Source organism: Ictidomys tridecemlineatus, chromosome 12 (assembly GCF_052094955.1).
Source record: "Ictidomys tridecemlineatus isolate mIctTri1 chromosome 12, mIctTri1.hap1, whole genome shotgun sequence".
Lineage (NCBI taxonomy): Eukaryota > Metazoa > Chordata > Mammalia > Rodentia > Sciuridae > Ictidomys > Ictidomys tridecemlineatus.
In genome coordinates, this window is record NC_135488.1 from 5,627,546 (window position 1) to 5,643,297 (window position 15,752).

Genomic DNA, 15,752 nt, shown 5'->3' on the forward strand with positions numbered 1-15,752 from the left:
TGGAAAGCAGATTTAGGGGCCCCTTCATAGGCTATCTCCTCTCTGGTCTCAGTTGTATCTACCCTGGCCTTCAATCTTTCCCAGCTTTTCCTTAGTCACAAGAACAGATCTTGACTTAAAATTCCTTTTAGTTGACCCACTTGAGAATGAACATACTACAACTAAGTACAGCATCTTACAAACACAAGGTTGACACAAGAATTCTGTACACAGCATAATTCCATTATTTGCCCAAAAGGAAGCAAAACAAGTTTGTAGTGTTTACTTTTGGTGGTGGTGGGGGATAAGGGTGAGAAGAACTAGGAGAGGAATAACTGTTAGGGTGCATGTAATGTTTCTTAATCTGGGTGCCATTACATGGGGAATACAGTGAAGATTCAGGAAGCTGCATGCTTTCATTTTGCCCTTTTTTTTTCTGGGTACTGGGGATTGAACTCGGGTGCTTTACCACCAAGTATGTCTCCGGTTCTTTTTAATTTGTTATTTGAGATAGGGTCTTGCTAAGTTGCTGAAGCTGGCATCTAACCTGTGATCCTCCCAGTTCTGCCTCCCAAGTTGCAAGCAATACAGGCAGTACTTGGCTTTATGGACTTTTCTATCATTTTTGAAGAAAGAAGTATATAATAAAAATGTGACAGTTTCGCCTGACCTGTGGAATCAACTTATGTATAGTTCTGAAGAACACACATTTATATTAATGTGGTCCATCATTTGGGAGGTTAGCTGGGTCTGTCATTCTTGCTCAAGTACAATGTTGCCATAGTGGAGTTTGGGGATTGGATTTACAGAATTCAGCCCAGCTTGGGGAATTATTATTACCAGCTTCCTAAGAGTGCCTGCAAACTGGGGATCAAGGTGAGGATGCATTATTTTCTCACAGACTTGCTTGGAACAGAATCACCATCCTCCCAGAATTCAGATGGACGACGTGCAAAATCAGAATGGAGAGAAACTACAGCCATATCCCAGAAGACAAATAACTAAAAAGTGACTTTGAAAGCAACAGTATGCCCCCAAATCATGCACCAGGTGAAGGCTACACTGGACAGTTCTTGTAGTTATGAAAGTGTTAAAACGCTCAAATCGCATCTTAAGATTTGCTCAGTGAGACTGGCATGAGTCAACAGCATAAAACAGCACCCCAACCGGAGGTAATAACGATACGCTGTGGCACGTGTAGTTTCGCACACCCGGGGTTTCCCTAGTCTGCAAACACGGCGAGCATGCTACCTCTCTCACCTTCTTCCCGCCAGCAGTCGGCAGGTGGGCGGGGCTAGAGGGCGGGCGCAGGGTGGCGTCATCTTCCTGAGCCGCCTTAGTCTCCCTGGCAACCGTTGTGCGCAGGGCAGCGGCCGAAGAAATGCTGCCACGCCAAGGAAGTGCTGCCACGCCTGCCACGGGATCCGCTGCAGGCGGTGCGGCGTCGCATTCAGGAGCTGAAGCAGCAGGTACGGTGGGGCCGGGCGCACCCCCGGGTGGGCCAGGGGACTCGGGGCGCCGCGGCGCTTTCCTCCCAGCGACCCCACTCCCTTGGAGCCGGCGTCCGACACAAACGCTCCGCACCCGGGACCTCCCCGCGCCAAACCCCGCTCCAGCCCGCGCCAAACCCCGCTCCAGCCCGTGCTGCGCCCAGCCCGGCCACCCAGGGAACCTCCCGATGGTCCACGACAGACCGCGTTCCCCGCCCTGACGGCCCCCAGCCGCCGGGTCTGCAGCCCAGGGCTGCGCTGGAGCTGCCCTACCCGCGCCCGCCCCGCGCTCTCCGGGGTCCCTGTCCCTGGAGCCACCGCTCTTGGGGCCCAAGCCTCAGGAAGAGTCCTACTGTGTCAGGACTGCAGGACCTAGAGGGCGAGCAGGGACGTTAACTAGAGGACACACAAGTGATGTCAGCATGAAAGTTAACTTCAAAGATAAACCAGTGGCAAAGGACATGAACTCTCCCAAAGACTGTGAAAATGGCCACTCACAGTCTTGGGGGAGGCGTGGCCGGCCTGGCACCTAGACTTGCTGCTCCAGGATGTCAGGTTCAGCTTTCTGGAAAGCACTGTGAGGAGGTGTAGCCCATGTGCATACGCCCAGGCTCGGTAGTGGAGTTCCAGAAACCTGCCCTATGTAATAATGAAACGTTGGGACAGAGATTGATAGATAGTAAAAGTACTGGTCTCATTGTTGCTTAATAGAAAAAATGATACACTTTAATGAGAAGGAATAGGGGAATGAATAACTTTTGATGGGATTTAATAATACTATTACTAAACTTTTGTTAAATCTTAATGTGTTAGGGAAAATATTTGTGATCAAATGGCAAGTTAACAAAAACAAAACGGAATAAAAGGTATCTTAATGACGTTTTTCTATATATAGTATATGAAAACGATATAAAAGAAAACATGCTGAAATGGTATCTCTGTGGTGGAATGCTGGGAGTAGTGTTTTTTCTCATTTTTAAGTACACCGAATGCCTATGCCTTTTTTTTTTTTTCCAGTACTGAGATTGAACCCAGGTGTGCCCTATCACTGAGCCACATCCCAGCTCTTTTATTATTTATTTGTTTTTGTGGTACTGGGGATAATTCTGGGGCCTTGTGCATGCTAGGCATGTAAGTGCTCCACCACTGAGCCACATCCCTAGCCCTTTTTATTTTTTATTGTGACACAGAGTCTGTCTAAATTGTTGAGGCTGGCCTTGAACTTGTGAGCCTCCTGCTTTAGCCTCCATAGTAGCTGGGATTATAGGTGTGTGCCATTTCATCCCAGGTCTATTACCTTGCAAGAAAAAAAAAGTAAATAGCAATTAATAGGTTCATTTTTTTTCAGATTCTTTATCAGTTTGCTAATTTTATTTTGTAAAAAGTATCTATTGCTAAGGTTTTTACTCTAAATAAAATTATTTTATATCAGTTAAAAATAAGCCAGGCACGGTGATCCACTCCTGTAATCCCAGCAGCTCTGGAGGCTGAGGCAGGAGGATGGTGAATTCAAAGCCAGCCTCAGCAAAAATGAGGTGCTGTACAACTCAGTGAGACTGTCTCTAAATATAATACAAAATAGGGCTGGGGTCATGTGCCCCCGAGTTCAATCCCTGGTACCTAAAAAGAATTTAAAAAAATAAATTTTAAAATGTACTCAAGAATTTAGCACATAAATATTTAAGTGACTTTGTATTGGAATCACAGTGGTACAGCAAAAGCAAAATTGTCTCCTGGTAGAAATGAAAAATAAAACTTGATGGAGTATTGACTTACTTACCGGTAACTTACTGTGGTTCTGCACTTAATTTTAAATTTAGTGGGACATTAAGAGAACCAGGAAATTTTTCAAAAGTAAACTATAAAAGCAGTTAGTAAAGAAAAATAAAAGGTGATTACAAAATTATTCAACTTGGGGACAAATTGATTCAGGAACCACTTGATACCTTGAATATCTGGAAAGGACGTTTTAATAGTATTAGCTCATTCTTTCTTGTATCCACAAAAGAGACCTGAAAAGAAAGTGGACGGGGCTGGGGATGTGGCTCAAGCACTAATGTGCTCACCTGGCATGCGCTGGGGGCGCTGGGTTCGATCCTCAGCACCACATAAAAATAAAATAAAGATGTTGTGTCCACCGAAAAGTAAAAAATAAATATTAAATTTTTTTTCTCTCTCTCTTAAAAAAAAAAAAAAAAGAAAGTGGAATAAATTTCCAGCATGGTATCCATGGGACAAGGAATCAGCTTCCTATTTGGGTCACTGAGTGTATGAATTTTGTAAATAACTCAGGTGGATGCCAAATAATAAGGACAGAGAAGAAGCTAGTGGAATTTACTTTTTTATCTACTTTATCTTTTCCACATAATCTGCAGAAAAGAAACCAAAGAAAGGTGTGCCTTTTTGGAGGGGTACATTGACAAAGATGCAAATAGTCTTTAGTAACACAGGAAGTCATGACAAAGTCATGTAACATTCGATGCAGTGAATACTATTTGGTAATAAGGAATAAACTTATGATACAACAGTGTGGAAACATAACATTACATGGTTAATGTAGACAAGAGTTCATACTGTACAAGTTCATTTATATAAAAGTTCAAGAGCAGGCAAAATTTAGGGTGGAAAAAAATCAAGACAAGTTTGTCTGAGGAGGAATGGGATGGAATTTACTAGAAAGGACATTGGAGTTCTTCTATGAGGTTTCAGTTATAAACACACATGTTTGTCAAAATGCAGCAGATATACCTTTTAGGTTTGTGCATGTCTTTGTATGTTTTACATCAAATATTCAGCTCTCTTAGTGGTACCTATAGCACATTATTTAGGGGGCAGTGTATTGATGACTGCGGTTGACTTCAAAATGCATAAAAACAAAGTGGGTTGATGGATAGATAGATCAAATAAGTAGGGTAAAATGTGAACAGTAGAATCGAGGTAGTGGCATATAGGTATTTGCTATAAAATTCTTTCGACTTTATTGTATGCCTAAAAGTGTTTATTTCTTAAGGAGAGAAAAGTAAATTTTTATTTCCTAAGACAATAGACATAACTGAAATTTAAGAATCATAACTTAATATGATGTTTTGAACTGTCTTCGATTGCCGTAGGTTGATAGTCTGCTTTCTGAGAGCCGATTGAAAGAAGCTGTAGAACCTAATAAAAGTCGAGATATTTACCAAAGGTAAAGTATGCTCAATTATTGGGTTTTCTCGGGACTATACTTATATCTCAATGAGTTGGATTTAAGGCACAGAAGTTGTTTGAGACTTTCTTGCCTTCTTTCCCTTCCTTTCTTACTTTTTCATTTTATTTATCTAGTTTCACCCAAAAGACAAAATAATAATGGTAGATAATATTGAGGTGACAGTGAATAAGATTTTCTAAAATGTACTTTTAAATATTTCCTATCATTATCTATATGGTCTTAATTTGAAATGATAAGATCAAATAAAGAATAGTAAATATTAAAAAGAAGCACCCTTCATTTATTTTATACCCTGTATGTGCCGGGCATTATAGTCTGTACTCCTCAAACTTTTTCTTAAATTTTTTCAGTAATACTATAAGGTACTTATTAACATAAATAAGAAAATCAAGGCTCACAGCAGTTAGTTAATGCATCTAGCATTACTTGGCTTTAAGACACTAAAGTTGGGAGCCTATGAAAATGTTTTAAGGTGGCTAAGAAATGCAGAATTCTTTGAAGCAAGGGAGAGCACTTGAGAATTTCAGAAGGGCAGGGTTTATCCCATTACAACCAAATGGAAGGATTGCAGGGTGATGTCATGAAGGTCTAGAAGGAACCAGCTACACCTAGTGGTTGTGGGCTTGTTGCTATTGTGCAGCAACTAAAATCTGCTCAGAATGCACTGTGGTGGCTCATGCAGAATTACCCTAGGCCTTTGGCTCATGTAGCCCAGAAATGATCAGATATCTTGCTAGAAGCAATTTGTCTTTGCTTGGGATAATGACCTTTAATTTTCTTGAAAAGGTACTGTGTTTTCTATATGAGTAAGTAGTTTCTGGTTTTAATCCCTGGGAAATTTTAACATTAAATAGACATAAGGAACTAAACTGAACTAGACTGCTAACACTTTTGCATTAAGTTCAGAACATCATTAAGTAAATCTGCATATTTGGGGGTATTTGAAGAGTTTATAGCATTCAGAAGAACATGAGAAGGGGCACCAGGAGATAAGTAGTAAATACTTAAGTAATAAGACCATGGAGAAGAAAAGAAAAGATTATGAGATTCATTCTATTAACAGATTATTTATTAGAAGTATTTGGAAAAGTTTTACTTAAGCCAGCAATTCAAAGTGCCTAAAGGCAAAGTAAAATATAAATAATTTTTAAAATGTCAAATGGAATTTAATTTACCATTATTGGCAGGATTGATTATTTAAGGAATTATTTCAAATTAAGTTAATTAATAATAGTGAAGAAAATAATAAAGGTAATCGTGCTTGCTTTGCTAGATTTAAAAACAAAATAGTATATACCGACTATATTTGAAGCCTTGGGGAAAGCTAAGCTTTGAATTTTCTTTTAAAAAATATTAAGCGTTGGGGCTGGGGATTTGGCTCAAGCGGTAGCATGCTCGCCTGGCATGCGCAGTGCGCTGGGTTGGATCCTCAGCACCACATAAAAATAAAATAAAGATGTTGTGTCCACCGAAAACTAAAAAATAAATATTAAAAATTTATTCTCTCTCTCTCTCTCTCTCTCTCTCTCTCTCTCTCTCTCTCTCTCTCTCTCTCTCTCTCTCTCTCTCCTCCCCCCCCCCTCTCTCTCAAATTAAAAAATATTAAGTGTTTATGGGGAGAAGAGAATGAACCCAGGCCCCTTTGCCATATGGTTACATCCCTCGTCCTTTTTATTTTTTTCTTCTGTGACAAGGTCTTGTTAAGTTGCCCTGGCTGGCCTCAGACTTTCAATCCTCCTCCTCAGCCTCTAGAGTTGCTGGGATTGTAGAGGTGTGACACCTCGCCTGGCAATAATAAGTATTTTTAAGCCATAGTTAGCTTGTGAATAAAATGATCCTTCAAAATCAACCCAAGCTCACATTAAAAATTCACACTGATGTTTGCAAGTCTGAAAATGTCATTTTTCCCTTATGTTTGATTAATAGTTAGCTGGTTATAGAATTTAAAATAATTGCTACTAAAACTTTTGAAGGCATTGTTGAGTTTTCTTTGCATGCGGTGATGCTGGTAAGTCCAATTATCGTTCCTTAATAATTAGCCTGTTGACTTTTCAGCCTTGGTGTTTTGAAATTTTAGCAGAATATATTTTGGCATTGTTTTTATCTGTTTAGCACCAAGTGGATAGTTTCACTTTGAAAACTCATATATTTCTCATGAGCTCTTGGAAATTTTATTTTACTAAAGATCACTTCTTTACTTCCATTTATCTATTTTTTTCTGAAACATTTTTGAGTCGGGTATTGAATATCTTAGATAGATTGTCTAGGTTTCTAAACCTCTCATGAATACTTTTGTTGCTTGTCTTTTCCTTACGCCTGGGAGATTCTCTTGACTTTTTTATTTCTTCCTAAATGGAATTGTAATTGAGGATTGGGTAACAAATACTGACAGTATTTTGTGTAGCAGCCACAATTAAGTCCATCAGACATTCCAAATAAAACACTAACAAAAATTTTTATAACTTCTATGAATGTTTAATTTACTGATCATCTTGTTCATTTACTAGTGTTTTTTCTTGTTTTCAATCTTTTTTTTTTTTTTTAAAGTATCATATTCCTGCTTTCAGATTTTCTCCTTCCATGCTTAGGTTTGTTTTTAAGTTTTCTACTGTTCTTTGAATTGTCTTTGCTTCCTTGGTGCTCGGATTCCTATTTATTTGTTTATTGATTTTACATTTTATCCTTCTGTTGCTGGTTTTCTTTATTTAGTCTGGTGGCCCTTTGCTATTCATTTTTATTTGAGAGTGTGAGCCTGGGTTGATTATTCTAGAGCCCTTTCTCGGGTTCTTTCACTGTGGCATATCTTGGTGTCTTTCCTGTTAGCACCATATGCTGAATGCAAATCAAGTTCTTTGCAGGTGGACAGGGCTCATTATGGGGTCAGGAACCAGCCTTTAGTCTGAGGAGCCTTCAGTGCAGGAATAGGTGTGCTGGAAAGTTCTTTAGTAATTATGATTCTCCCCAAATCATTTATTATTATTATTTTTATATTTTAAGAAGAATATTCTGGTTCAGAAGGAAAACAGAAGGTGAAATAAGAGAAGAGAGCTAACAGGCTGAGGATTTCTGTAAATAAACTTTAAAAGTTACTACCTTTATTACAAAAGAGCCTTAACTAAATGTAAACTTAATGAGAATCTTTGCTCTTTTCCCGAGGAATACAAAGACCCCTGATGGCTTTAAGATTGATTTCCCTAAACGTGCACCCATGTGCATCCTAGACAGACCTTCATGATCCTGGAGCGTTCTGCCGGGTGTCCCTTGTGCCTGTGTGACACTTGATTAGAGTGTCACTTGGTAAAAGAACATGCTTCTGTTTTTTCCATGCAGCAGAAATTTGTTGCCCTCTCTTGCTGGCCCATGATCCTTTCCCATTCTTTGCTGTTTGGGGTTATTACCTTCGAAAACACTTTAGTCATTTTTTGTTTGGTTTCAGGAGGCAGCGAAGATGGGTGTGTGCTTAGTTTTTATCCTGAACCAGGAATCTTCAGTATCTGGGCTGTTTGAGGATTTGATAATTTTATAGATGTGAAGGAGATAATTATAATTATTTTCTTGGATTGTGTATTATAAAAAAATCATTTTGTACTCTAGCTCTCAAGTGAGATTTCTGAGTTCTTTCATTCAACAGGACATCTGTCAAAATAAGCAGCTTTACTAAGTCTCATCTGACAGAACTCTGCTGCTGGATTCTCCCGGGTGGGTCAGTGGCTCCTGATGTCCCAAGACCAGCGGTTGGTGACATTCTGTCTCTTCTGCCATCCTCAGCTTGTTGATGATGTCTGTCCTCAGAATTGCAAAGTCCTTAGGGGGCAATATTTAAGAGCAGGAAGGGCAGGGGGTTTCTTAATGCCTTGCTGTAGAGGCTGGGGACAGGGGGCATCCTGAGCATGCTCTTTTATGTTCTGTTGGCCAGCCCAGGTGTCCCCCCACCACCTGCCCATTTCACAAAGGACTTTTGACTCCTACCCCATTTCCCTTTTATGTTACTTTATGTCATTTCACTCACATCTGTAAGAGAAAAACAGCTCCAATAACACAGAAATCACTTTTCAGAGAGTGAGAGAAAAGCCAGGGCTCCGAATACTAAAAAAAGGATTTGATTTTTGAAAACTCCTCTGGGTGCCATGGCACACACCTGTGATCTCAGTGGCTTAGGAGGTTGAGGCAGGAGGATCATGAGTTCAGAGGCAGCCTGAGCAATTTAGTGAGTCTCCAAGCAACTCAGGGACACCCTGTCTCTAAATAAAATGCAGAAAAAGGCTGGGGATGTGGCTCTGTAGTTCAGTGCTCCTGGATTCAATCCTTAGTATCAAGAAAAAGAAGGAAAACTCCCCTATCATCAGTTGTACCCAATTTTTGGTCATTTTTTGTATCTCTTCTCTGGGTGTCTGAGACTTAAACTGAGATATATGAGCTGTCTCTGTAGCCCAAAGCATTGCACCTGCCACTGCCACTAGTCCGAGTGCCCACTCGGAGTCCCCGAGTGCCCACCTGCCCTCCCAGGGACCCACTGTGGTTCTTTTTAGAACCTTATTTTCTCTGCCTGGAGTCGGGCTTGTTGGGAGACTTACACAGCTGTGGTGGGGGTCAGTTGTGTCTCATGTCCAGTTCCTTGGCCTTGGGAACTATAGAGCTGGGGAGGCATCTTAGAACCCAGAGCCCCTCCTCATTTTAGACTCAGGAGACTGAGGCCCCAGGTCCCTGACATTTCTGAGCCTGGTTTTCCTGCCCAGGGCCTTGGAGCGCCCCTTGGATCATCTAAAGCAATGGGTACAAAGGTTTTTACATGTGGATTTTTAAACATTATTCTTAACAGTAGCCAATGGCCTTGCCTGCTTAGTGATTGAATGATTTTTTTAAATAGCTTTCTAATTGTGACAACAGAAAAATCATTATATTTTCTTTCTTTTTTAAAATTTAGATGTATCCAGTTAAAACAGATAATAGATGAGAATAAAAATGTTCTTCAAAAGCTAAGAAAAGTAAGTATTATGTGAATCATATTAGAAAAAAAAACTTTTTATATAAATATTTTTACTAAGAGGAATGAATTGGAGTTGGTAAGTTCCTGGGTTTGTATTAGAAATAAAGCCTAACCCAGAGGTGCTGAGTGGGGGCATGGTCTCCCAGGTGTGCTTCAGAGCAGAAGAGAACCTCCAGCCCTGCTGAGCTCTTCAGCATTAAGGACCCAGAATCCCAGACACTGCCTTTCAAATGTGTGGATTGTATAACTTAGATGAGGTGCAGTTTAGAGCCATTTTGATTTTAATCCCACTGTGGGTAGAGTCTGGCCCTGGGTGAGTGGAAGGAAGTCTGGTCTTGCTGGTGGCTCTCACAGCAATGACTGCCAGATTGGAGGAGCAAGCTTTACCCTTGGCCATCCCTTCAGGACTTTTTTTTTTTTGGTATAGGCCTGAGTTTCATCTACATGTCTAGGGCTAGAGGCTCATGGAGCAAGTGGAAGTCACCTGAAAGTGTCCCCTGCCTGTGTCTGAATCCTTGTTACTGCATCTGAGTGTCTCTTCTGCATTTCTGCAGTTACACAGAACTTTTCAACGCAGGAGGCAGGCTCGCCCCGAGTTTGAAAACCTAGTTAACCCATTTCACAGATGGGAAAACAGCCTTCAAAGGTGAAGAAACAATGTCTGTGTCAGTAAGTGGCAGAACCTGGGACCAGCCCTCTTCTTTCTGACTCTGGAGCCAATATCCTGTCAGACCCTGTCCCCTACTTGACTCTAGAGTGTCTGCAGTGCTCAGCAAGAAACAAAACGAAAACAAAACCATGTGGTTTTGTGTTTTCATTTGGCTTGCATTCCATCTCAATTACTTAACTACATTTCTTTTAACTCTGATGTATTTCCCTAAGGTAAGTATAATCTCACACTAGTCTTTATTTTGTCCTACAGCACTTACTGTGGTTTTTATTGTTATTTTTTTAAAATGAATGTAATTAGGAAACTAAAATTCATTTTCAGTGAAATATTCTCTCCTAGGCGGATGAGTCTGCACCTGTCGGGAACTATAATCAGAGAAAGGAGGAGGAGCAGAATTTTCTGGACAAGCTCACTCAACAGTTGCAGGCGCTTGCTGTGACCACAAGCAGAGAACATAGAACTGAGTATGCCATCTTCTTGCCTTCATTCCTTTCTTTCAGATATTTTGTTGCTATCATTTTTACATTTGATTCTGAAATAAATATATACTATAACAGCATAGATATGAAGAAATGACAACAACGGTCTGAATAATGAGCAGTTATTGTGCATGATAGGACACGTCAAATCCCAAGAGAGATGTAAAGATGTGCACGTCCTAGTCTTTGCCCTCAGGTTACTCAAGATGTAGTTGGGAAAGCAAAACAGAGGTGCGAGAAGCTACGTAAACAAGTGTTTAATAACTAGGATGATGCCCTGAGTGTCAGTGTTGATGGGTAAGGAAAATGACTTGCAGTGTCTACTGACAGGGTCCCCTTTCTTATAAATGTTTTTTAAAAATTTGAAGTAGACACATAATTGTTTTTCTGCTGGAGAGAATGTTAATAATCTCTCTTACAAATTATAAAAGACATGTAGGTATAAACAAACCCAATTTGTAGGGAGCAACAAAATATCAATTATTTAGACCCTTCAAATGCTGTTCCCCAGCTTTTTACACTGTGGGGAAAATGCTAAGAATATTGACTTGAAGATTCTAGAATTTTCACTGAATTCTAGTATTAAGAATGTCAGAATAGCTGATATTTTACTTAACTTTTCCACCACAAACAACTATAAAATCTGTGCAAATAAATAAAATGCATTCTTTTCAAGTGAACATATAACATTAGCCAAAATGAGCCATATAGGACCAGAGAGCAATTTTCAATAAATTTCAAAGAATTGAAATTGTATATATTTTTTGATCTCTTAGAATTATATTAAAGCTCAGTGACAGAAAAATAACTAGATATCATTAAAAGTCTGTAAATTAAGTTACATACTTTATCTGTATGACCCATTATTTCAAGGAAGTGTTGCACTGGAAATTGGAAAATATTTCAAATGATAAAAATGTATGACTCTGTGGCTGGGTTGTGGCTCAGCGATAGAGTGCTTGCCTAGCACGTGTGAGATGCTGGGTTTGAGCCTCAGCACCACATAATACCTTTATTTATTATGTCCAACCTCAACTAAAAAAATATTTTAAAAAGTATGTATGATTCATGGGTTGCAGCCAAAGTAGTGCTTAGAAAGGAATTCAAAGCTTCAATGAATAATTTTAAAAGATACCAAAAATCAATTATTGAAGCTGTTAACTTAAGAAGCCAGAAAAAGAACAAGGTAAGCCCAAGGGAAAGGAAAAAATACAATGGGAACAGAAAACAGTGACATCAACAGATAAACAGTAGGTACAATCAGCAAAGCCAAACATTTACTTTTCTGTAAATATTAATCAAATTGATAAATTCTTAGCAAAACTGATTAAGAGGAAAGAAATACAATAGTGATGAAGATAAATGGCTCTAGGTATATCCAGATACTCCAGTGTACATTCAAGAGCTCTACCACTGAGCCACTGCCTTAGCCCTCATCCTAACTGGCTCTGATGGGAAGCTCACTGCAGGCAGACATTGTTCTAAACACTTTACCGATTGTCACTCACCTGATCCTCATGACAGCCTTAGGAGTCATGTTCTGTTGTTATCTCAACTTTTTTTATGAGAAAGAGAGAGCTTACAAGAAGGTCACCCACAGAGGAGAGAGAGCCAGAATCAAAACCCCCACTTGTGTTTCAAGCACTGTGTGAGAGCGCTCAAGCAGCGTGTCCTGAATGGGGGACCCAGGCTGTGGTGGGGTGCTCTTGTAGCACAGGCCTCGCTCATATCAACCAGCTCCTTGTTCACCCTCAGTCCTTCAGGTCACGTGTGCTCAGCACGGTTGTGGGAACCATTAGTTGTACTTTCCTTTCATTGTTTTTTTTTTTTTTTGGGGGGGGGCCAGCTCCAAAAATGGAACAGTTCTTCAAGGTGCAGAGGTTCTGCTCCAACTGGGTTTGTACTCGCATGTTTTTTCAAGAGATCTCCTCATACAAATGCTTTTTGTAGAACTGATGTGCTTACTGACAAAGAGGAAGATGAGGATTCTTCTGAGGAAGATGAAGAAGATGAAGATGATGACGAAATGGAAGAAAGTGGTGGAGAGGAAGAAGAATCAGCAGAGGAAGAGGAAGAGGAACAAGAAAATGAATCTCCTAAACAAACAAGTAGAAAATACATTGTTCTTGGAGATTTTACTGCTCAGCAAGTTGGGGACCTTACATTTAAGGTAAGTAGAGAAGACAGGGACCTAGTGTAAGGAGAATGTTTCTAAAGGCTCAGTCTGCTTAAATAAGGAATTATGATTTACAAGCAGTAGTTATGTGAGAGTCTATTATTGAAGTTACCTGTTCTAAAGATGTGGCTTTAGTGTTGATAAATCTTAACAAGGGGTAAAATTTTATAATTAGTTTCTGAATGTCATATGTACCAAGTTATTCAGGTGGGTTAGGCAGTGTCCTAGCTGAGGTAGGGGGAGCACTATCACACTTCTTCCTGTTGGCTTAGACTTGAAGGGGCGCACGTCTATTCTAGGCCTGTGCATAGGTAAGTGGCAGGTGGGATAGAAAAATGAAGTTGTGGGGTCTTGTTTGTTTATGCAGAGCAGGAATCAGACCTGGCCTAGCCGGGCAGGTGATCTACCCCTGAGCTAGAGCCTCAGCCATGCAGGTGTGGTTTGTAAAGGATTTGAGACAGTTTTCTGCTAGTGAAATGATTCAAAGAAATTTTTATTGAATATATAAATCTTGATCTTTTGTTTAACTTCAAAGTGTGACACTCATTAATAGTAAAATATGCAAGAATATTGTACAACTAATATCTTTATTGTTTTTTGTTTGGTTTGGTACCAGGGATTGAACTTGGGAGTGCTTTACCACTGAGCTACGTCCCCACCCCTTTTTTATTTTTACTTTGAGACAGGGCCCCTTGCTAAGTTGCTTAGAACCTCGCCAAGTTGCTGAGGCTGGCCCCAAACTTGCAATCCTCCTGCCTCAGACTCCCAAGTCACTGAAATTACAGGCATGTGCTACTGCACTCAGCTAATATATTTTAATTCATAGTTTTTTTTTTTTTAACTTTTCTTGGAAAAATGCCACCAATACTAAATAATAATGTATATTCTAAGAAAGTCTTTGCTTTTACATGTCTTCAGTAGTGGAAATTACTGTTTTTCAAGGATGGATTATTCGTACATGAACAAGTATTGTTTTCAATGGACAAGTATTGTTAAAAACATGGATTAGGTAGGTAGGAACATTGGGTAAACTATTTTTGTTTCAAAATAGGGCTTAACTTAATAGAATCATTTTTCTTCAGGGATTTATATGATACTCCTGGAAGAAATTTTCCAAAGAGAGACTTACAAATTCAAAAATATTTTCTGCAATAATCAAATTGCTAGAATAAGTATGGGTCCTCATAAATGCTTGTGGAAATGGTCCCCATTTGCATGTAGAATTTGAATGTGTGTTGAGAAACCCAAAGGAATGATTCATTTATAGTCACAAAGGTATTGGGGTATGGCAGTAAGGAAGCATTTGATAAAAGTTAGGATAAATATTGAATTAAGGAAATATTTCCTTTTTTCAGTGTATATTTTAAAGCATTAGTAATGAAATGCTACTCATGACTATTGAGCTTTATTTTTAAATTTGTACTTTGTTTTGCGTTAAAAAAGGAGAAATTCTTCTTGTAATTGAGAAGAAGCCTGATGGTTGGTGGATAGCTAAGGACAGTAAAAGAAACGAAGGTCTGATTCCCAGAACCTACCTGGAGGTGAGTCTTTGTTGTTTATGCTTTCTCCTTCAGATAGATCTCATTTTCAGATAAACATTAAGCTATATTCTTGGATCAGTTGACTAGAGAATGACTTGAAATTTAAATTTAGTTTTACAGACATAGGACGTGGGGAGGACATTGTGTATTGAGGTCCTGGGGGCCTGTGAAGAGCTTGGGTGAAAGTGAGCCTGGGAGCATTCTCAGCAGGAGGTGGCTTTGTGAGCTGGTGGTATTTATAACAAGGAAGAGGCATTTATTATCATAAAACATGGCCACTGTCCACTTGGTGTTTACTTCCACAAATACATGACCCCCTTACCAAGATATCAGCATACTGTCCATGCCTGCTTCGTCCTGAGTCACAGCACATGCTGCGTGGTGCAGACACCTGTCTGGATGAGCTCTGTCAGATGGAAATAAGAAAACCCACACACGGGATTCCAAGTCTTCCACTGACCACACTGAGTTCCTGATGGGGGGGCGGGGTTATTCTCTGACACCACGGGTGTCATTTTCCATATCAGCTCCTTAGCACCAGCAAGTGTCCAGCAACTCAGTTGGATTCTGGCCTTAACTCCTGGATTTAGCACAGGTGTCACACAGTAAGGGCACAGTCCCACTAGACTGCCCTCTGTTCAGATGCCAGTCACACGTCCCAGCAGCGACTTGTACTTCTGACTGATTGGCTAAAAATTCAGAAGTCTCCTCTCCTTCTGCAGGGGTCTGATGATTCCCTAGGGTGACTCACAGAACTTGGGAGAACACTTTCCAGTCTGTCCTCTGTATCTGAGGATACAGAGCAAGAATATCTTAAAACAGTTGCTTCTATATTGAACATGTCCAATTCTTTTTCTTGTCGTTATTTTCTAAACTATACAATATAATAATCATTTATTTGGCATTTACATTGTGTTAGAGATCATAGGTATTTTGTATATGATTTAAGGTATGTGGGAAGATGTGTACAGGTCATATGCAAATACTGTATCATTTTATATAAGTGACTAGAGCATCCTTAGGTTTAGTATCCATGGGGATTCCTGGGACCAATCCCCTGAGGATACTGCGGGACAACTATACTTGGATGTACCAGTTTATTATAAAGGATGCAACTCAGGAACACCAGTGAAGAAGATGCACAGGGCAAGATGTTGAGATAGGGCATGCAGGACCTAAGCATGCTGTTCCCCAAAGCCTTTGTGTATTCACCCACCTGGAA

General features: G+C 39.9%; 1 protein-coding gene across 1 annotated transcript in view; it reads left to right on the plus strand.

The window, feature by feature from the left end:
• The window catches only part of LOC101961704 (nephrocystin-1-like), a 75,016-nt gene that overhangs the window by 44,279 nt on the left and 14,985 nt on the right, over nucleotides 1-15,752 (plus strand). Inside the window, exons 3-9 of the mRNA XM_078029779.1 lie at nucleotides 764-855; nucleotides 1,320-1,448; nucleotides 4,580-4,653; nucleotides 9,602-9,662; nucleotides 10,674-10,798; nucleotides 12,764-12,983; nucleotides 14,433-14,530. Coding sequence (XP_077885905.1) covers nucleotides 764-855; nucleotides 1,320-1,448; nucleotides 4,580-4,653; nucleotides 9,602-9,662; nucleotides 10,674-10,798; nucleotides 12,764-12,983; nucleotides 14,433-14,450 — 719 coding nt within the window. The 3' untranslated portion in view covers nucleotides 14,451-14,530. The remainder of the gene's footprint in view (nucleotides 1-763; nucleotides 856-1,319; nucleotides 1,449-4,579; nucleotides 4,654-9,601; nucleotides 9,663-10,673; nucleotides 10,799-12,763; nucleotides 12,984-14,432; nucleotides 14,531-15,752) is intronic.